Below are 21,566 nucleotides of genomic sequence, written 5' to 3' on the forward strand. Positions count from 1 at the left end.
CTCTCCCCCCTTCCTTTCCCTCTCCCCCCTTCCTTTCCCCCTGCCCCCTTCCTTTCCCCCTGCCCCCTTCCTTTCCCCCTGCCCCCTTCCTTTCCCCCTCCCCCTTCCTTTCCCCCTCCCCCCTTCCTTTCCCCCTCCCCCCTTCCTTTCCCCCTCCCCCCTTCCTTTCCCCCTCCCCCCTTCCTCTCCCCCTCCCCCCTTCCTCTCCCCCTCCCCCTTCCTCTCCCCCTCCCCCTTCCTCTCCCCCTCCCCCCTTCCTCTCCCCCTCCCCCTTCCTCTCACACTCCCCCCTTCCTCTCCCACACTCCCCCCTTTCCCCCACACTCCCCCCTTTCCCCCACACTCCCCCCTTTCCCCCACACTCCCCCCTTTCCCCCACACTCCCCCCTTTCCCCCACACTCCCCCCTTTCCCCCACACTCCCCCCTTTCCCCCACACTCCCCCCTTTCCCCCACACTCCCCCCTTTCCCCCACACTCCCCCCTTTCCCCCACACTCCCCCCTTTCCCCCACACTCCCCCCTTTCCCCCACACTCCCCCCTTTCCCCCACACTCCCCCCTTTCCCCCACACTCCCCCCTTTCCCCCACACTCCCCCCTTTCCCCCACACTCCCCCCTTTCCCCCACACTCCCCCCTTTCCCCCACACTCCCCCCTTTCCCCCACACTCCCCCCTTTCCCCACACTCCCCCCTTTCCCCCACACTCCCCCCTTTCCCCCACACTCCCCCCTTTCCCCCACACTCCCCCCTTTCCCCCACACTCCCCCCTTTCCCCCACACTCCCCCCTTTCCCCCACACTCCCCCCTTTCCCCCACACTCCCCCCTTTCCCCCACACTCCCCCCTTTCCCCCACACTCCCCCCTTTCCCCCACACTCCCCCCTTTCCCCCACACTCCCCCCTTTCCCCCACACTCCCCCCTTTCCCCCACACTCCCCCCTTTCCCCCACACTCCCCCCTTTCCCCCACACTCCCCCCTTTCCCCCACACTCCCCCCTTTCCCCCACACTCCCCCCTTCCCCCACACTCCCCCCTTTCCCCCACACTCCCCCCTTTCCCCACACTCCCCCCTTTCCCCCACACTCCCCCCTTTCCCCCACACTCCCCCCTTTCCCCCACACTCCCCCCTTTCCCCCACACTCCCCCCTTTCCCCCACACTCCCCCCTTTCCCCCACACTCCCCCCTTTCCCCCACACTCCCCCCTTTCCCCCACACTCCCCCTTTCCCCCACACTCCCCCCTTTCCCCCACACTCCCCCTTTCCCCCACACTCCCCCCTTTCCCCCACACTCCCCCCTTTCCCCCACACTCCCCCCTTTCCCCCACACTCCCCCCTTTCCCCCACACTCCCCCCTTTCCCCCACACTCCCCCCTTTCCCCCACACTCCCCCCTTTCCCCCACACTCCCCACACTCCCCCACACTCCCCACACTCCCCCACACTCCCCACACTCCCCCACACTCCCCACACTCCCCCACACTCCCCACACTCCCCACACTCCCCACACTCCCCCACACTCCCCACACTCCCCCACACTCCCCACACTCCCCCACACTCCCCCCTTTCCCCCACACTCCCCCCTTTCCCCCACACTCCCCCCTTTCCCCCACACTCCCCCCTTTCCCCCACACTCCCCCCTTTCCCCCACACTCCAACCTTTCCCCCACACTCCAACCTTTCCCCCACACTTCCCCCTTTCCCCCACACTCCCCCCTTTCCCCCACACTCCAACCTTTCCCCCACACTCCAACCTTTCCCCCACACTCCAACCTTTCCCCCACACTCCCCCCTTTCCCCCACACTTCCCCCTTTCCCCCACACTTCCCCCTTTCCCCCCACACTTCCCCCTTTCCCCCACACTTCCCCCTTTCCCCCACACTTCCCCCTTTCCCCCACACTTCCCCCTTTCCCCCACACTTCCCCCTTTCCCCCACACTTCACCCTTTCCCCCACACTTCACCCTTTCCCCCACACTTCACCCTTTCCCCCACACTTCACCCTTTCCCCCACACTTCACCCTTTCCCCCACACTTCACCCTTTCCCCCACACTTCACCCTTTCCCCCACACTTCACCCTTTCCCCCACACTTCACCCTTTCCCCCACACTTCACCCTTTCCCCCACACTTCACCCTTTCCCCCACACTTCACCCTTTCCCCCACACTTCACCCTTTCCCCCACACTTCCACCCTTTCCCCCACACTCACCCTTTCCCCCACACTTCACCCTTTCCCCCACACTTCACCCTTTCCCCCACACTTCACCCTTTCCCCCACACTTCACCCTTTCCCCCACACTTCACCCTTTCCCCCACACTTCACCCTTTCCCCCACACTTCACCCTTTCCCCACACTTCACCCTTTACCCCACACTTCACCCTTTACCCCACACTTCACCCTTTACCCCACACTTCACCCTTTACCCCACACTTCACCCTTTACCCCACACTTCACCCTTTACCCCACACTTTCCCCCCCCACACTTTCCCCCCCACACTTTCCCCCCCACACTTTCCCCCCCCACACTTTCCCCCCCCACACTTTCCCCCCCACACTTTCCCCCCCCACACTTTCCCCCCCACACTTCCCCCCCCACACTTTCCCCCCCCACACTTTCCCCCCCCACACTTTCCCCCCCACACTTCCCCCCCCACACTTTCCCCCCACACTTTCCCCCCCATCACTTTCCCCCCCCACACTTTCCCCCCCACACTTTCCCCCCCCACACTTTCCCCCCCCACACTTTCCCCCCCCCACTTTCCCCCCCACACTTTCCCCCCCCACCTCCCTCGCCCCTTTCCCCTCCTCCCCTTTCCACTCCCCCATCCCCCCCTCACTTCACTTTCACTCCTCCCCCATCCCCCCCCTCACCTCACTTTCACTCCTCCCCCACCCTTCACCTCCCTTTCACTCCCCCCCTCACCTTTTTCACCTTCACCCCCTCCCCACCCATATTTCACAATCCTCCTTTTATCACCCTCGCCTCCCTCTTTTCACCCTCCCACTTTTATCCTCCCTGCTTTCGCACCCTCACCCACTGACTCTCTTCTTTCTCCTTCTTGCCCTTTTCTCCCCTACCTTTTTTTCCATCCCTGTTTGATTGCATTTTGTCTCAAATTTGTGTATGATAACACCTCTTTCTGATTAAAATTATTAGATCCAAGTCACTCTCCTGCACATGGGGAGTTGAGAACACTTCACCCTTTCCCCCACACTTCACCCTTTCCCCCACACTTCACCCTTTCCCCCACACTTCACCCTTTCCCCACACTTCACCCTTTCCCCCACACTTCACCCTTTCCCCCACACTTCACCCTTTCCCCCACACTTCACCCTTTCCCCCACACTTCACCCTTTCCCCCACACTTCACCCTTTCCCCCACACTCCACCCTTTCCCCCACACTTCACCCTTTCCCCCACACTTCACCCTTTCCCCCACACTTCACCCTTTCCCCCACACTTCACCCTTTCCCCCACACTTCACCCTTTCCCCCACACTTCACCCTTTCCCCCACACTTCACCCTTTCCCCCACACTTCACCCTTTACCCCACACTTCACCCTTTACCCCACACTTCACCCTTTCCCCCACACTTCACCCTTTCCCCCACACTTCACCCTTTACCCCACACTTCACCCTTTACCCCACACTTCACCCTTTACCCCACACTTCACCCTTTCCCCCACACTTCACCCTTTACCCCACACTTCACCCTTTACCCCACACTTCACCCTTTACCCCACACTTCACCCTTTACCCCACACTTCACCCTTTACCCCACACTTTCCCCCCCCCACACTTTCCCCCCCCACACTTTCCCCCCCCACACTTTCCCCCCCACACTTTCCCCCCCACACTTTCCCCCCCCACACTTTCCCCCCCCACACTTTCCCCCCCCACACTTTCCCCCCCCACACTTTCCCCCCCCACACTTTCCCCCCCCACACTTTCCCCCCCCACACTTCCCCCCCCACACTTTCCCCCCCCACACTTTCCCCCCCCACACTTTCCCCCCCCACACTTTCCCCCCCCACACTTTCCCCCCCACACTTTCCCCCCCACACTTTCCCCCCCCACACTTTCCCCCCCCACACTTCCCCCCCCACACTTTCCCCCCCCACACTTTCCCCCCCCACACTTTCCCCCCCCACACTTTCCCCCCCCACACTTTCCCCCCCCACACTTTCCCCCCCCACACTTTCCCCCCCCACCTCCCTCGCCCCTTTCCCCTCCTCCCCTTTCACTCCCCCCATCCCCCCCCTCACCTCACTTTCACTCCTCCCCCATCCCCCCCCTCACCTCACTTTCACTCCTCCCCCACCCTTCACCTCCCTTTCACTCCCCCCCTCACCTTTTTCACCTTCACCCCCTCCCCACCCATATTTCACAATCCTCCTTTTATCACCCTCGCCTCCCTCTTTTCACCCTCCCACTTTTATCCTCCCTGCTTTCGCACCCTCACCCACTGACTCTCTTCTTTCTCCTTCTTGCCCTTTTCTCCCCTACCTTTTTTTCCATCCCTGTTTGATTGCATTTTGTCTCAAATTTGTGTATGATAACACCTCTTTCTGATTAAAATTATTAGATCCAAGTCACTCTCCTGCACATGGGGAGTTGAGAACAAATGTGGTTTTCAGGTTGAAGCAGGATTAGAGAATAGGGGATAATTGGATGAGGGCTTGCGGACATAATTCAGTCCCCATATTAAAGTCCTACGTCTGTTCTTAGTTTTGTATAATACTTAGGTTTTGTTATTCAACTATAAATGATATAAAATCAAACATCAATTTGAAAAGCGGAGAGGTAGAATTGGTTGGAGTTAGGAGTTTCACTGCAGTACAGGCCAAGGAGCTGAAAGATGAGAAATCAAGGTGCAACCTCGCTGGTGGGGCTGGGGGCACTGTAGTTACAGTGCAACAGGTTTATACAGGCAGTTTACATTATAAATATGGACACAGTCGTTTATAATTGGAAAAAATGACTCAAAAGCATTGAAACATTGCAAACAGAAAGTAAGGTTTTGTCAGTTGGAAATCTGCACAGATGTAATCCTTTGGGACAAAAGCAAAATACTGTGGACACTGGAATCTGAAATAAAAACAGAAAATGCGCAAAATTTCAGCAGGTCAGGCAGCATCCGTGGAGAGAAACCGAGTTAACATTTCGGGTCTTTGACCCTTCGTCAGAATTCTTTTGGTAAATTGTAGATAGATTTGGACATCAATGGAAATTAGTGAAAAGTAAAAGAAAATTAAAAGACTTGCACATAGCACACCTTATTTAGTCTCAGAAATTTCTGAGTATCACTGAACAAACAAATTATCTGGTCATTATCACATTGCTGCTTGTGGGACCTTGCTGTGCGCAAATTGGTTGCCATGTTTCCTACATTACAACAGTGACTGCACTTCAAAAGTACTTCATTGGCTGTAAAGTGCTTTGGCTCATCCTGAGGTCATGAAAAGGGACTATATAAATGCAAGTCTTTTTCTTTCAAAGTGTTTCACATACAATGGATTACTTGCAGGTGTAGTCATTGTTGTTCTGTAAGCAAATGCAGCAGCTGTGCTCCATTACACAAGATCCAACAAATAGTAATGAGATAAGTCATCAATTCATCTGTTTTTGGTGGTGTTGTTTAAAGGCAGCTATGTTGATCAGTACACTTGGCGGGGTGGGGGGAGTTGGGGGTGACCCTGTTCTTCAAATGGTGCCCCCATCTAAACTACTGGAATAAGCAGATAGGGCCTTCCTGTAACACGTCATACAAAGGACACCTCTGCTAGAGCAGCATTTTCCCAGTACTACACAGGAATGTCAGCCTAGGATGTATCTTAAGGTCCTAGACTGGGACTTGACACCCAGTCTTCTGACCAAAAGATGAGAGTGCTATTGACTAAGCCAAGCTGACAGTAATATTTAAGATAGATATCCAAAAGAGCTTCAGTGAATTATTTAGAATAATCTACCAAGGAAGGTAAAGGAAGTAAAAACACGGGTTATTCAAATATAGTTATAGAAAACATAGAAAAAATAGAAAATAGGTGCAGGAGTAGGCCATTCGGCCCTTCTAGCCTGCATCGCCATTCAATGAGTTCATGGCTGAACATTCAACTTCAGTACCCCATTCCTGCTTTCTCGCCATACCCCTTGATCCCCCTAGTAGTAAGGACCTCATCTAACTCCTTTTTGAATATATTTAGTGAATTGGCCTCAACAACTTTCTGTGGTAGAGAATGCCACAGGTTCACCACTCTCTGGGTGAAGAAGTTCCTCCGCATCTCGGTCCTAAATGGCTTACCCCTTATCCTTAGACTGTGACCTCTGGTTCTGGACTTCCCCAACATTGGGAACATTCTTCCTGCATCTAACCTGTCTAACCCCGTCAGAATTTTAAATGTTTCTATGAGGTCCCCTCTCATTCTTCTGAACTCCAGTGAATACAAGCCCAGTTGATCCAGTCTTTCTTGATAGGTCAGTCCCGCCATCCCGGGAATCAGTCTGGTGAACCTTCGCTGCACTCCCTCAATAGCAAGAATGTCCTTCCTCAGGTTAGGAGACCAAAACTGTACACAATACTCCAGGTGTGGCCTCACCAATGCCCTGTACAACTGTAGCAACACCTCCCTGCCCCTGTACTCAAATCCCCTTGCTATGAAGGCCAACATGCCATTTGCTTTCTTAACCGCCTGCTGCACCTGCATGCCAACCTTCAATGACTGATGTACCACGACACCCAGGTCTCTTTGCACCTCCCCTTTTCCTAATCTGTCACCACTCAGATAATAGTCTGTCTCTCTGTTTTTACCACCAAAGTGGATAACCTCACATTTATCCACATTATACTTCATCTGCCATGCATTTGCCCACTCACCTAACCTATCCAAGTCGCTCTGCAGCCTCACAGCATCCTCCTCGCAGCTCACACTGCCACCCAACTTAGTGTCATCCGCAAATTTGGAGATACTCTATTTAATCCCCTCATCTAAATCATTAATGTACAGTGTAAACAGCTGGGGCCCCAGCACAGAACCTTGCGGTACCCCACTAGTCACTGCCTGCCATTCTGAAAAGTACCCATTTACTCCTACTCTTTGCTTCCTGTCTGACAACCAGTTCTCAATCCATGTCAGTACTACCCCCAATCCCATGTGCTCTAACTTTGCACATCAATCTCTTGTGTGGGACCTTGTCGAACGCCTTCTGAAAGTCCAAATATACCACATCAACTGGTTCTCCCTTATCCACTCTACTAGAAACATCCTCAAAAAATTCCAGAAGATTTGTCAAGCATGATTTCCCTTTCACAAATCCATGCTGACTTGGACCTATCATGTCACCTCTTTCCAAATGCACTGCTATGACATCCTTAATAATTGATTCCATCATTTTACCCACTACCGATGTCAGGCTGACCGGTCTATAATTCCCTGTTTTCTCTCTCCCTCCTTTTATGCTGTGGTAAGAGGGTTGGGCATTGGAGGAATGAGCTCTTACAGGTGAGTGGGCTTTTCTTGTCCCTGACACTTCATAGGTTCTTATCTCCACATTCAGACTTTTGACCTTTGCAAATAACGAGATCAAACTATATGAATCATCCTAATCCCAGCTGGCTGTCAATACCAGTTGTCACTAAATAGAGTGAAAATGACAGGTTGGTTTCCGACAACAGCCTGAAGCACTGCACATTCCAAGTGAGCGTCCACTGTGAACTCACAGAATTACTGATCTTTTGCTGCTGTCATGCAAGTATCAATTTGGTGCTTTTTTTTGTTGCAGGCTTTGAAGGGCATGCTGGGAATCCGGTTGATCCGGTTTGAGGATGCAGTTATTCACATGGATCCATACACCAGAGTGCACCCGTATGAGACACAGGAATTTATCATCAATGACATTCTCAAGCACTTTAAGGAGGTGAGGATTAGGGTGGACAGTTAAGCTTGTCAGATCTCATGTGGTTAGTCAAGAACAACCAGATTCATATTTCCCAGCGTGTGAATGTGTCCCAAATGGGAAGTGATGATTCACCCTAACAAAATAAATGTTTCAGTCTAAGCAGTGATGACCAAAATTGTTCGTTAAAGCCTATATAATAGAATCAAAAGTGTTTTACTTTCTTCTTCCAACATTTACTTCTGTACATTTCCCCGCCCCCTCTGGGCAAGATCTGAAGGATAAACGACAGGTTTGGCAAAATTCTGTATGAATACTTCAATATCGGATGAGGTTTTGTTGGGCAGTGTAGTGCAGGTTAAAATGATTAGATGATGCTCTACTCTAATCTAATCAAATCAAATAACCGTATTTGTGATAAAGTGTGCAGCTTGCAGTTCACTGGTTCTCCCAACATCAAACCTATTGGTCACACTCAAGGCCATAGTATTGGATCTTCGACAAGTGATTCGGGTAATCCAAGGATTATTTCTTAGTTTCATTGTGTTTATTTTGCACAATATTGGATTCCCATTAAGATTTTGCAATGACTTTTCTCCCTCTGTTTTTCTTTCATATTTTGGTGGTCAGAGTTACATTGTTTTGACCACAAAGAGGACCTCATAGGCAGGCCCTCCAGTACATCAACTCTTTGGTCATTCTTCATGTGTGAGCTTATAAAATAAGTGATGGCAAGCTCTTCAATCTCTTTGGGAGCATCACGGCTGAGCCCTTGTTGTCCTCGTCCACTTGTGTGCACTTTTCAATTGGAGTGGGAACCCTGGCTGGCTGATCCACGCACCTCGCTCCAATTACCTAGCTAAATACTGGCCAATTGTAGCACTCCAGCAGAGATCAGCTAACTTAACACACACATGGGTTGAACCTGGGACATTCCTGGTCTGCATGGCTTAATGGCTCAGTAATAGACTGGGTGGTGTCATTGGTATATTTAATAAATTATCTTTTGGAGGAACATAAATTTTCCAACTTTAAGTTTACAAGTGACACGCTCAACTTGCATGAGTCATCGTTAGTTGGTGGCATGTCATACTCCCAACTGACTGTCTTTGCTATTTGGCAATAAATTGAGTTCTTGCAGCAGCCTAAAGCAATTCTCTACCTGTTACTGTGCGTAACACATCATTAACCCATGTGCGCATTCTTTGCTGTGATTCTAACCACTCCTCCCTCGACTGTGATACTTGTCAATTTTGTTTATGATACGAGTGTTGTCTCAATTCTCCAGACGAGTGGCTTCTCTGATGGTTCAATGGGTAAAGGCACTGCATGGTATGATACTGAATCATACAGGCTGTAATTGTCTTAGAACTGGGACAGGTCACGGGTTCAGTTCCGTGTCAGTGATATTTCAGCTATTCTTAGCCAGGACAGTGGTGGGGGCAATACATTTGGACTTTATTTTCCCCTCTTGAGCTCATGAAAATATGGATTGATCTTGAGTGAGCCCCTTACTGTAAAGTGCAGTGATCTATCAACCATTTCCCCCCCCCCCCCCAAATAGCCTGCTGATAATCAGTCTCTGGGTTCATGCACATAGAATGGCTACTTGGGTAAGTTACTGGAGGCCTGGTGATGCTAATGGAACTATACCCGAGCATGAGTCGGTGTCTTCAGGGAATGAGGAGACCATATGTAGTAAATGGAACTTCAAAATTACTATTAAAGAGAAAGTGTCAGGAAAGAATCTTAATATCAAACATACCTACATCTTTAATCTCGATTTTCCCCATTTAGTCTCTAATCTGAATTGTTTTCCAAGTCCAATCTCTGTACGAGCATCCATTGAACAGCGATCTGAGGAATCATTTTTAATCTCAGCACGCAGCCGAATGTCACAGCTCATATTGGCATATCTGCAATCACTGGAAACACCCATATTTGCCTCCACTATGAGTGAAATTGGTTTCTACTGTATCATAACTGATATTACAGAAAATGCTTGGAAAGGCCTGTACCTTCCAACACTGCAGACACTAAAGCACTTCTTACAATTGAATGGGTGCCATAGTGTAGTGGGTTTTTTACCAGATATGTAATTCACAGGCTTGGACTAGTAATCCCGAGACCAAAGTTCAAATCCCACCATAGCAGGTCAAGAATTTGAATTCAGTTTTAAAAAGCTGGTAATAAGTGACCATGAAGCTGTTGGATTGTCATAAAAATGCATCTGGTTTATTAATGTCCTCTAAGAAAGACAACTTGCCATCCTTACCCAATCTGGCCTATATGTGACTCACCCAGTCCCACACTAATGAGATTGCCTCTGAAGTAGCCTGGCCAGCCACTTGGTTATACAACCAACTTCTCAAGGGCGGCTAATAAAGTAACGCCCACATCCCGAGAATGAATATTGAAAGAAATAGTCGGTTTCAGACAGTAAAATGTATTTTTATTATCAGGAGTTGATGAGTCAGGCGACTCGAATCCTGGGCTCGGTGGATTTTCTGGGTAATCCCATGGGGCTTCTGAACGACGTATCGGAGGGCGTCTCCGGGCTGATCAGATATGGGAATGTTGGAGGCCTGATACGAAATGTCACACATGGTGTCTCCAATTCAGCTGCTAAGGTACGTTACACAAACAATTAAAACAAGCTGCCTAGTGTTTTGTTCATGATGCAGTTGTTAGTGTGTATGGAATAATTTCCATCTACAGACTGGAAATTTCCTCTCTCAAAATAGTAAACTTTGAGCTTATGATCAGAGTTTTTAATTAAATCATAGAATGGGTTACAGCACAGAAGGAGGCCATTCAGCCCGTTGAACCCGTGCCTGCTCTCTGCAAGAGCACTTCAGCTAGTCCCACTCCCCCACCCTTTCCCTGCAGTCCTGCAAATGTTTTTCCTTCAGATACTTATCCAATTCAATTTTGAAAGCCACAATTTAATCTGCCTCCACCACCCTTTCAGGCAGTGCATTCCAGATCCTAACCACTCGCTGCGTAAAAAAGTTTTTCCTCATGTCGCCTTTGGTTCTTCCTTAAATCTGTGTCTTCTGGTTCTTGACCCTTCTGCCAGTGGGAACAGTTTCTCTCTATCTACTCTGTCTAGACTCCCCAAGATTTTGAATACCTCTATCAAATCTCCTCTCAGTCTTCTCTGCTCTAAGAAGAACAATCCCAGCTTCTTCAGTCTGTCTATGTATCTGAAGTCCCTCATCCCTGGAACCATTCTTGTAAATCTTTTCTGCACCTTCTCTAAGGCTTTCACATCCTTCCTAAAGCGCAGTGCCCAGAATTGGACACAATACTCCAGTTGAGGCCAAACCACTGTTTGGAAAAAAAGATTCATCATAACTTCCTTGCTTTTGTACTCTATGCCTCTATTTATGAAGCCCAGGATCCCGTATTTTTTTTTAACCACTTTCACAACCTGCCCTGCCACCTTCAACGATTTGTGCATATACACCCCCAGGTCTCTCTGATCATGCACCCCTTTTAGAATTGTACCCTTTAGTCTTTATTGCCTCTCCTTGTTCTTCGAACTAAAATGTATCACTTCGCACTTTTCTGCGTTAACTTTCATCTGCCATGTGTCCACCCGTTCCACCAGGCTGTCTATGTCTTCTTGAAGTCTATCACTATCCTTCTCACTGTTCAAATTCAAGTTTTGTGTCATCTGCAAATTTTGAAATTATGCCCTGTACACCCGTCAAAGTCATTAATATACATCAAGAAAAGCAGTGGTCCTAGTAGCGACCCCTGGGGAACACCACTGTATACCTTCCTCCAGTCTGAAAAACAACCGTTCACCAGTACTCTTTCTTTCCTGTCACTTCGCCAATTTACTATCCATTCTGCCAGTGTCCCTTTTATGTCATGGGCTTCAACTTTGCTGGCAAGCCTATTATGTGGCACTTTATCAAACACCTTTTGGAAGTCCATATACACCACATCAACCACATTGACCTCATCAACCCCCTCTATTGCCTTGAATTAGCTTATGGTACGTTCAATCTCTGGTCTGGAAAATATTAAAGTAAGGAGATTCCAGTGGGATTTCAGTAGAATGTAATAATGCGTATGTAAAGTTCACGACCACACTGTGTGTTTTATTTTCATCAGGATTTTCATGAAGTGCAATGCTAGATATGAAAAATGTTTGTACTATAGTCACTTAACATTGCACCTGGGACTGCACTTCAAAAGTAATTCATTAGCTGAGAAGCATTTTGGGACATCCTGAAGTTGTGAACGGCACTATATAAATGCAAATTCCTTGTTTCTGAACAGTGAAAATGCCCAGCAACATAATTATAGATTTTGCCCTTCCAGTTATAAGTTGTACATGAAGCAAGCATTTTGAGCTGTACAACACTAGGGTGACTACAAGTCTGTCATTATTAGTGATGGAAGCAATTGAAGTAATGAATTAAAAGTATCACGCAGTGTACTGGCACGATACTAAACTATTGGCTAAATGGTGATTTTTAACAATTGCACACTAGCACCAATACACGAATAACCTTAGTGATCGACATCGAGTAAATTTTGTCAGAGGAGACGCCGAACATAGAGGTCTGCTCAGTAGAAACATGGTTCTAAGAATCAGTGTGTCCAATTTGTAGTGATTCAGATTTTCTGCCTATTAATTTTCATTTACTCTTGCATTCCTAACCTTGTTTGCAAATTCTAGACTACAAAGAATTGCAACAAAAAAGAGAAGGTGGTTGTAACAAGGACATTTTAAATGTGTGTGTGTGTGTGTGTGTATATATATATATATTATTTAAATAAGCATCTGTAATGAGAAAAGACAGGTTACTGTTTTGGGTGTAAACTCTCCCGTTGTAACTAGAAGAAAAACAAGCCCCTTTATGGAACTGAACAAAACCAAGGATTTGGCGGCAGGGGGGAGTATATCAGACTCCTGTTGGAAACGGACACAACGGGTTTGATAATCTGCAAACAGACCGGCAGCTGTGAATACTTTCAGTGTTCTCCAAAAAATAGATCTAGGTAAGTTTAAAAATGTTAATCACTGTCACTTCCTGTCAAACCACTTGCTGACAGGAAGTGAGTGGCTTTTGACTGAACCTGGAAATCCAAAAGGGTGGGACCCTGTGGGAAGAACAGTAACCTGTAATTAAGAATTATCTTTTAACTTTGTAACTAAAGTACCTCTTCCTTTACTTGACTTCTCTATTTCATAATTGCTGCCAGCATATAAGTCACACCTTAATTTGGAGGGGGGAGTGAGGCCATTGTTTTTATTTATGCAGAAGAACTAGCAATTTGCAGGCTTCTAAAGCCAAAGCCTGAAGCTGCTGCTTTATGGTTAATTCTCAGTCGCATTTTAAAGTAGTGTTGTTATGTCCTTAGACTGGAACATGAGGTAATGTAACTGGTGAATGATCACTTACACAGAAAATGGCTCAATATTGTCCACTAATTCAATGGGTAAGCAATATGCGGGTAAATGTTACAGTTTAGTACTCCAGGTGCAGAGTTTCATGCAGCAGGAGCACATATCAGGAATTTGGAAACGCAGGTGAGTGCACATGATTCATGGCCTGTTCGGTTTTTAAACTATTCATAATTAATATCCTGACCAGATTGTTGGAGTTTTGGTTTCTTCTGACCAGTGTAAGAGTTCTAAATGAACAGAGTTTGGGGCAATGCTTAGTGGCATGAGATTGCAACCAAGAACTGTCCATAATTTACCATTTTTTGGCAGTCCTCTCACATGCATTACTAATGTGGCATATCAGTGTTGCTGTGTTTTTGTATTAAACTGAGAGACTAGGATGAAGGGGCAAGATCTATGGGCAACACATCACTAAAGTTGAGAAGAGTAGCAGACAACACTACCTAAACCGTTGGTAATGTTGCGGGGGTGGGGAAAAAAGCCAGTGTTGGAGATGCTCTGGCTCCAGTCATATAGATAAGAGTGGAACCAAGCAAGCACAGTCCCACTGAGCTGGTAAACAGTGCAGAGAGGTAAAGCAGGACAAGGAAAAATAGTGCTCCACAGTCGCAGAGCATGTCATTTGTGATTGGTTAAGGACATTGTGGTGCTGTGACGAGTAGCAATCTGATTGAAGGGATTCAAATATGGAGTTGCGGGAAAGATAGGCAGGAATTTGGGAGGCGGCAGCCAGTCAGTCCTTGGAGAGGAAAAGGAGGTTGGGAGTTGGGGCTGTTTTCAAGGACGGGATCCAGGGTAGTTTTTTATTCCCCCAAGAGTGTGACAGTACTTAAGGAACTGTTTACAATGGTAGCTTGGATGGGGACCAGGAAGGAAGTTCAGTGCTCAAGAGTTTAGTGGAAATTGGGTCAAGGGACCAGAAGGTGGGTTTATGAGCTTAGAGATGGCACAAGAGGCAATACTGGTGTGAAGTCCAAAATCCGGAAACCTCGGGATGAGGCCGTTCCGGATTTCGGAACGTCTTTGCCTGGGCCGAGGAAGGTAGGTGGGCGGGGGCGGGAGATCGATTGGGTTGTCGGAGGTTCAGGGATGTTGGTCGAGCCAAGTTTAGGTGTGTGTTGGTCAGGCTGTGGGGGGTGGGGTCAGGCCACCGGAGGTCGGGGGGGAGTGGTCGGTCGGGTTGCCAGAATTCTGGGGGTCGGTCGGGCTGAGGCCGGGGGAGGTTGGTCGGGCCGCCAGAGGTCAGGGATGTCGGTCGGGCTGAGGTGTGGGGGGGGTTGTCGATCGGGCCAAGGTCGGTCAGGCCACCGGAGGTCGGGGGTGTCGGTAAGGCCAAGTTTGGGTGTGTCGGTCGGGCTGAGGCCCTGGGGGGGTGTGGGGAAGGTAGTCGGTCGGGCCACCGGGGGGGAAGGGGGTGTGTCGGTCTGGCCAAGGTCGGTCAGACCACCGGAGGTTGCGGGAGGGTGTCAGTCGGGCTACCCTGGGGGAGGTAGGGAGGGAGAAGCAGGGGATCGGTCTGGCGCTGGAGGTCGGGAGTATCGGCCGAGGGCGGGGGGTGGCCGGGTGGCCGGAGTTCGGGCTAAGATGGGAGGAGGTCGTGCCGAGGCGACGTAGGACGGGCCAAGGTGGGGGAGTCCGGATTTCGGAACATTTTTCGGATGACCCCAGCATGGATCGGCCCAGTGTCCGCATTCTGGAATATTCCGGATTCTGAAACTTTGAATTTTGGACGTAGTATTGAAACCGAGATAGCCTATATATCAACACAGCGAAGTTGAATAGAATAATCTCCAACTTGACGGGGTTTATTCTAAGATCTATTTCTGTTGAGGGCAGTGAACACAAGTGACGGGACCTAAATCTGCTGTAGTACCAAACAGAAATGGTACAAACCACATTCAGACTCTTAACACCAATGCTTCTCATGAATAGTTCAGCGGTGAGCATGAACTGATTACATACAGAATAAAATGTATAAAATAGATAAATAAAAAATAGATGGCAAAAATATAAAATTAAAGTGGGGTACAATTCTCACCAACGTGTATACAGTGTCATTAAAAAATGTGTACGTGTGTCGCATTTTACAAGAGTTTTTTTATATCCACTTTTCAAAGTCTTTAAAAGCAATTGTTTTTTTAATCTTATTAATTGCAGAGCATGACTTGAAACCAAGAGCTTTATGAGCATTATCTGTTTGCCATTTTTTGGTTTGGTCCAGAACAGTTCGGACTAGTGTGGCAGTTCTAGTTCATATAAAGTATAATTGCTTTTCCATTTTGTCACAGAGCTCCACTAGGTGAACTCTCCCCGTTTAAGTCTAACCCGTCGAGAGCAGTTCAACATATTTATCTTGGCAAGCAGTCGAGGTTGAAAGAAAGTTCACATCAGCTGGCTCTGCACTTGTCCTTTTGCTATACTGTTAATCTTTTTGGTTTAAACAGTACTTTGATCCTAAATATAGTCACCAGAGAGAAATTATTCCTTCACAAGACTTCACTTTAAATATTTTTCTTGTTGTAGTTCACATGAATGTGAATAAACAGGAGGAATGTATAAAGATGAATTTTTATTACAGTTTTTGTTCACATCGAAGTTATTTCAGGAGCATCCCTGTCTGTCACATTTAACAAACTTCAAAATCAGTGACAACTTCAGTGGGTCTCACCTTCCTTGTTACACTGCAAGTTGTAAATTATGTGGAAATTGATTTAGAAACACATATAGGAAGGAAATGCAACAAGATTTTTGCACTTTTCCTAATGCAAGTGTATTCTGAATACAATCATTGTATCCTCACCTATAATTTCTAAGCTTGGAAACTTAGCGCTTATTTGCAAATTATTTGTAATAAGTGTCCAGGATTGTGATGTTTTTGGACAAATAATTTTGCAAATTAGGGATTAGCTTTCAAGCACTAAAAAGCAAGAGCTTTATGAGCATTAAACAAGACTGTCTTACACCATCCGTGTGATGAACAAGCAGCTGTCCTGCTTTATGCAGGGATCTGCAGATGTTCCATTTTAACTGGTTTTAGGTTGCATCCAAAATAATTTACAACACCCTGTTTGTACCACAGTGCACAGAAAGGTCACTTGGAAACTTAGCACTTATTTGCAAATTATTTGTGCAAATTCTTGTAACCTTACCAACTCAGTACAGTTACACAAGAAGATGCAAGGATATTATTCAGAATTGCCGCAACAAATATTTAATCAACAATCGTGTAAAGCTTTCGCTACTTTTCTTTTATCTGATTCTTCTAATTTTGTCCTCTGTAGGCTCGTGGAGAAATTCACTTTTCCAAAACAATTTCGACGCAGTTTAGAATTTACAACCTGCTGGATATTGGGGGAGATGAGGTGCAATGAGACTTTTGCAGCCATAAAGTCTTCCGGGGTGGGAGGGGTCCTACTGGCCCCCTTGCACTTCACATCAGTGTTATCCTCAGAATAAAGCCATCCTAAGCTGATTGTGTGAGGGCACATTTTTTATGCTAGATGTTTACTGACAGTTTTGTAATGTTTTATAATGTGAATTATCATTTGCTGGGAACATTGCATTGAAAGTGTCTTGCTATTTGTTAACTAGTGCTAACAAGGCTTAATCATCTGATTTTAACTGAATAGCAAAATTATACAAATGTCTGTATATTACCTTGTAAAAATGTTTGTGGTTTTATTTGCCACTGACTCTGGATATGCTGATCTCAAGCATCCAGTGGCAACTTCAAAATAACCTTGGTTTATTCGCTAAGAGAAGCAGATGAATCAGAAGGTTTACTCCTGCGTGAGCCCCATGTATTCGGAGCCAGTGGCACTACTACGGTACTTAACCCCATTTCAAAGTAGCATTAATGAAACAAGCTGAGTTTCCAGGAACCCAAAAATTGTGTGAATGCAGGCAGCCAGCATTTTGCTCTATGCAAAACTGAGCCCAGCATGGCTTCAGAAACTGGCTCTCCAGTCCAAGCGTGAAAGTGGGAGAGTGGCTCACGGGTGTTTCTCTTCCCAGGCAGGATGCAGGCGGCAGTTTGCACCTCAGTGCAGTTAGTGTGGGATGGGGAAATATGAAGCAGGCTGAGGGTTTGGAGCGAATGTCCGGGAGTGGGTCACATAATAGGCATTGGGGAACGATGGGGGTGGGGAGGGGGGAGCGAGGGCAGTCGAAGTTTTCAGTCACACTGTTGTTTGAACATGACTGTGAAAGCAGAGCAGGTCTCCAGTCGTCCTGGTTACCCTTGCCACTGGATAAAGGCCTAGCTCTGTCAAGCCCGTGTGGTGGCTGATGTGCAACGGTCACCACACATTTTTTTTTTAAATCCACGCACAGGCATCTTCCACCCCCTCAATTGGAGTTCAGGACTGGAACATCAGGTCCTTCATTGAATCACCTGTAAACTCGTGGAAGCAAGTCATCCTCGTTCGAGGGACCGTCTATGATGATGATGAGGAAGAGCACCTTAAGGAACTTGTTTTTGCCCAGGTTTTCAATGTCTATCAACTAATGTTGTTCCAGTAGAAAATGATTGAGCTTATTTGATGGGGCAAATTTTATGGGGCTGTAGTCCCAGTCTGGAGCCTCATTTGATGAGAGTGCTGGCCTCTACATTGGGAGCGTAGCATCACAAAATTTACCCTCCTGTATGTCAGACTCTTATCACTAGAATTGTCTCATTTCATTTTTAATGGTGAGGAATACCAGCTTGAACTGTAATGTACATTGCAGAAATGTTGCTGTGAACTGTATTTTACATGTTTTATTCCACTTTACTGAGCGTTTATTTAATTTAAAAAGGCACTTCTCATTGACTTAAGTGGGATGTTCTGTTCTCTTTCTTGTTACTGGTGGAGTGCTACTGTCGGACTAAAACGGTTGGTTTGTTTGATCTGCTTGTTGTTACCCAGGGACAGAGTATCACATCTATGTAACAAACTGTGGCTGCCCTCTGGATGAACCTGCGAAGGAAGCCAGCATTTGGGGTCATTCCAAGTTCACAGTGTGGACTTTTGACTGTCCTGTGTATGAACCGGTTTGGGGACCCCTACAGGGATCAGTCACTCAGGCCAGTAACACAAACCAATTTCCATTCGGCATCTGCGGGGACAAATCCACGGGGGTTGCTCGAGGGAGCTACCAACCTAATCAGGCATCTGTGGAGGCAGCCCAGAGGGGGGCCCGCTGGACTACCCAGCTAATCAGACATCCACACAGACAGCCCAGTAGGGGGTTTGCTCCCAGGTTAAATCGCCAATGTGCTATTGTCAGAATGCATTACTGCCCCAAGCTAACGACAAGAGGGGGAGCTGATTAAGGGCTGGAGCTCAGAGAATGTGACAGCAAGAATAACAGAGTCCTCCGGACCCTGCAAATAGCCACACGTTTGTTCAGTCATGCTCAGGAAAAACAGCAACTGGCCCATTTGTTTTCTGTTGCGTTACAAAAGAGCCCAAACCTTGCTCAGCCAAATGTCCACTGATGCCTTCTGTATGTTAGAGAACTGCTTCAGAGGCCACTGTGAACTGCCCAATTATTACTGGAAGGCATCAATCTCACACTGAAACATTAACTATCTTTTGCACGTGCAGTTATTTGAACGTCAGATTTGCCCTTTTTGTTGCAGTTCATGGAGTTTCCCAGGTGTCTGAAGAGGTCCAAGCAGGTCACCAAGCAGAAAGTGTGTGGGTGAGCTGAACATTTAGCTTATGCACAGCAGAAAGAATGGTAGGCAGTATCTGTTTGTTTGCCTTTCCCATTGACCGTGTGGCTGTCTCCCTGGGATCATTGCTTTTTCTATTGATCTGGAGGCAGCAGGCTTCCCGTCCAGGAGTTGGGTCTGCCACCAGCCACATTACTGCAATATAAAGGGGCAGAAGAGTGAGCAGTGTGTTACTGTCCTGCAAGGACAGGACACAGACACAAAAAGGCAGCGGTTTACATTTGCATCTGGGAGACCCTTGGGAAAACCGCCTTCTGAGGGGGTTCTTGGCTGCTGTGAATGCAATGTTATCAATGTTTTTTTTACCAGGTCTTCCCAGCCGCTGGCCTTGGTGCAAATACACTTTGGGGTTGCCGCTGGTATTGAGAGCCAACAACCCTAGTGCCCCACTAAACCCTGTTTCAAAGCCGCTTTTGTGTTTATGTTGCCCTGACCCACTTCACCTGCTGAATGGTATTAAATTACCAGCAGGACAGCATGGTTCCCCCAGATAGTGACTGGAGAATTGCATTCAGATATTTACTCACATATAATCTCACATTCACACACAATCTCACTCAGCATGAAGGGATTGAAGATTTTTACCCCAGACTAAATCCAAAGTAAATAATTTCTGCTGTGCTTACACTTGTGGAGACTTGGCAACAAATGCTGACTTGTCACTGCTGATTGTCACACATTGGGATTTCTTGACCATTTTTGCACAGACTTTGGAAAATAGTTACATCTAAAGCAAAGTATATTCACACACAAGTATTTTGTTAAATGCATTCAGACAAACAGTGGTTAAAATGTAAACTTTCCCCAAAGATTTCAAGCATTATGCAACTCGTTACCCTCTCTCTCTCATCAATAACACCTCGCACTCATTGTGTTGGGAGGTCCCTGATCCTCGATGCTAGGTATGGGATGTCTGACACAAGCTCTTGCCAGTTGTGAACACACAGATAAAAGTTGGGGCAGGAAGATATACTGCCAGTTTCTTAAAACAGAAAGCTTTGTGAGTAAGCTTTGGGCAGGCTTGGAAGGAGAATAAAGAGGATGCTTAGTAGCAATTTTATTTAAGTCAAGCAAGACGACCCACTGATGTCGGGAAATATAGTATGTCCGTTACTTTTGTATAATTACACAGACAGGTTGTGATGATTGATCAAACTGTTGCTCAGTATCATTTGATGTGAAATCAGCTTAGCAATTCATATCTGACTGTTTCTTACCAGGTGTTTTCTCAGTCTGCCTTTTAGTAGATTGGGGAGACACATAGGGGCATGAGTATCTGGTTCAGATCGTAAAGGGGCACCATTGTTACACTGCTATGGTATAATTAGTTATTGGCCAGTGAGAGTCTCTTCTGGCACTCGAGCGTGAGAATCACTTATGGGAGCAGTTCAATTAATGGACACGTGTGTCTGGGACTAATTGGAAGGATTTTTCTGTAATCTTAAGGACAGGTGGTCTTGTCTTTCTGCCATGTCTTGATGGTTGTGCAGGGAGTGTGCAGACCCCAAGTAAGTCTGCCAGTTGGGTATTCAAGAGGTGAAAAAAAGTTAGTATTTTGACCAGTCTTCTTGTTGAATGCTGCACACGGTTGACGGATGATTGATAACATTTGAATAACGAGGAGGGTCTGTTGAGTGGCTGTCCCTCACATTGAGTGATGGTTAGCATGCCCACTGCTGTTAATGTGGCTTATGTCAGCAGCTCAGTGCAGGCAGATTTGTCCCACTCAAAGTGGAACAATGTACTACAGCAGAAAGCTTAATAGTTTTTTACGAACTGAGCAAGCCTTCTAGCTATTGGGGAAGGTGTGGCAGGCAGAAAGCTAGTCACAGAGCGCAGCTTTAAAATAACTACATGTGCTGTTGTTTTTCCTGTTCCGTTAGATGCAACCCCAATATAATTGGGGCAGATTACAGAGCACTGGGACATGGAGACACAACTATAGTATCACTTCCTGAAACAGTTCTACAATATAAAAGTGGCGTTAATTAAGTATTGCCTTGTTTGGAATGCTGCTGATAGGGGACGAGATGAAAACTGGATATAACAGGTTATTTCAGTGACAAATGTTTTCTTACCAAGGATGAGTATCACCTTCACCGCTTTCTTTCCAACAACCCCTACCCCATGCAAAGAATATAATTGAATTTGTGGGAAGTGTATTGTGAGAGAATACGGCTTTGGAAGCCCTGAAGCTAAATGGCAAAAGCATTGTGTTCTAATTCAAGGCATCTGATACATTTTTAGATGCTTATGTTTCAGGAGAGCACTCCTACATTGAATTGCTGGAACCACTCTTTCCATTTCCATTTCCATTTCTGCCCTGTGCCATTTTCCATTGGACACTGGCCAGAAGTGGAGCCAACAAATCCAACAGTAATTCGCGGGACCCAATAGTGAGTCTACAGTTGCTGCCTTACCTGTGAAACCATGGGGAGTCAGAGGAAAGGTACCAATCTCCCATAGTCCAATCTGCAGTATAAAGATGCCTTTGAGTCTTCCTTGGCTATCTATCATGAGCAGTTTTT

General features: G+C 47.2%; 1 protein-coding gene across 7 annotated transcripts in view; it reads left to right on the forward strand.

The window, feature by feature from the left end:
- vps13d (vacuolar protein sorting 13 homolog D) overlaps nucleotides 1-21,566 on the forward strand; it is a 270,295-nt gene that overhangs the window by 188,402 nt on the left and 60,327 nt on the right. For all 7 annotated transcript variants that reach the window (XM_070860204.1, XM_070860201.1, XM_070860202.1 and 4 more), the window contains 2 exons: nucleotides 7,778-7,912; nucleotides 10,354-10,521. In XM_070860204.1, coding sequence (XP_070716305.1) covers nucleotides 7,778-7,912; nucleotides 10,354-10,521 — 303 coding nt within the window. The remainder of the gene's footprint in view (nucleotides 1-7,777; nucleotides 7,913-10,353; nucleotides 10,522-21,566) is intronic.

The sequence above is a fragment of the Pristiophorus japonicus genome, chromosome 18 (assembly GCF_044704955.1).
Source record: "Pristiophorus japonicus isolate sPriJap1 chromosome 18, sPriJap1.hap1, whole genome shotgun sequence".
NCBI lineage: Eukaryota > Metazoa > Chordata > Chondrichthyes > Pristiophoridae > Pristiophorus > Pristiophorus japonicus.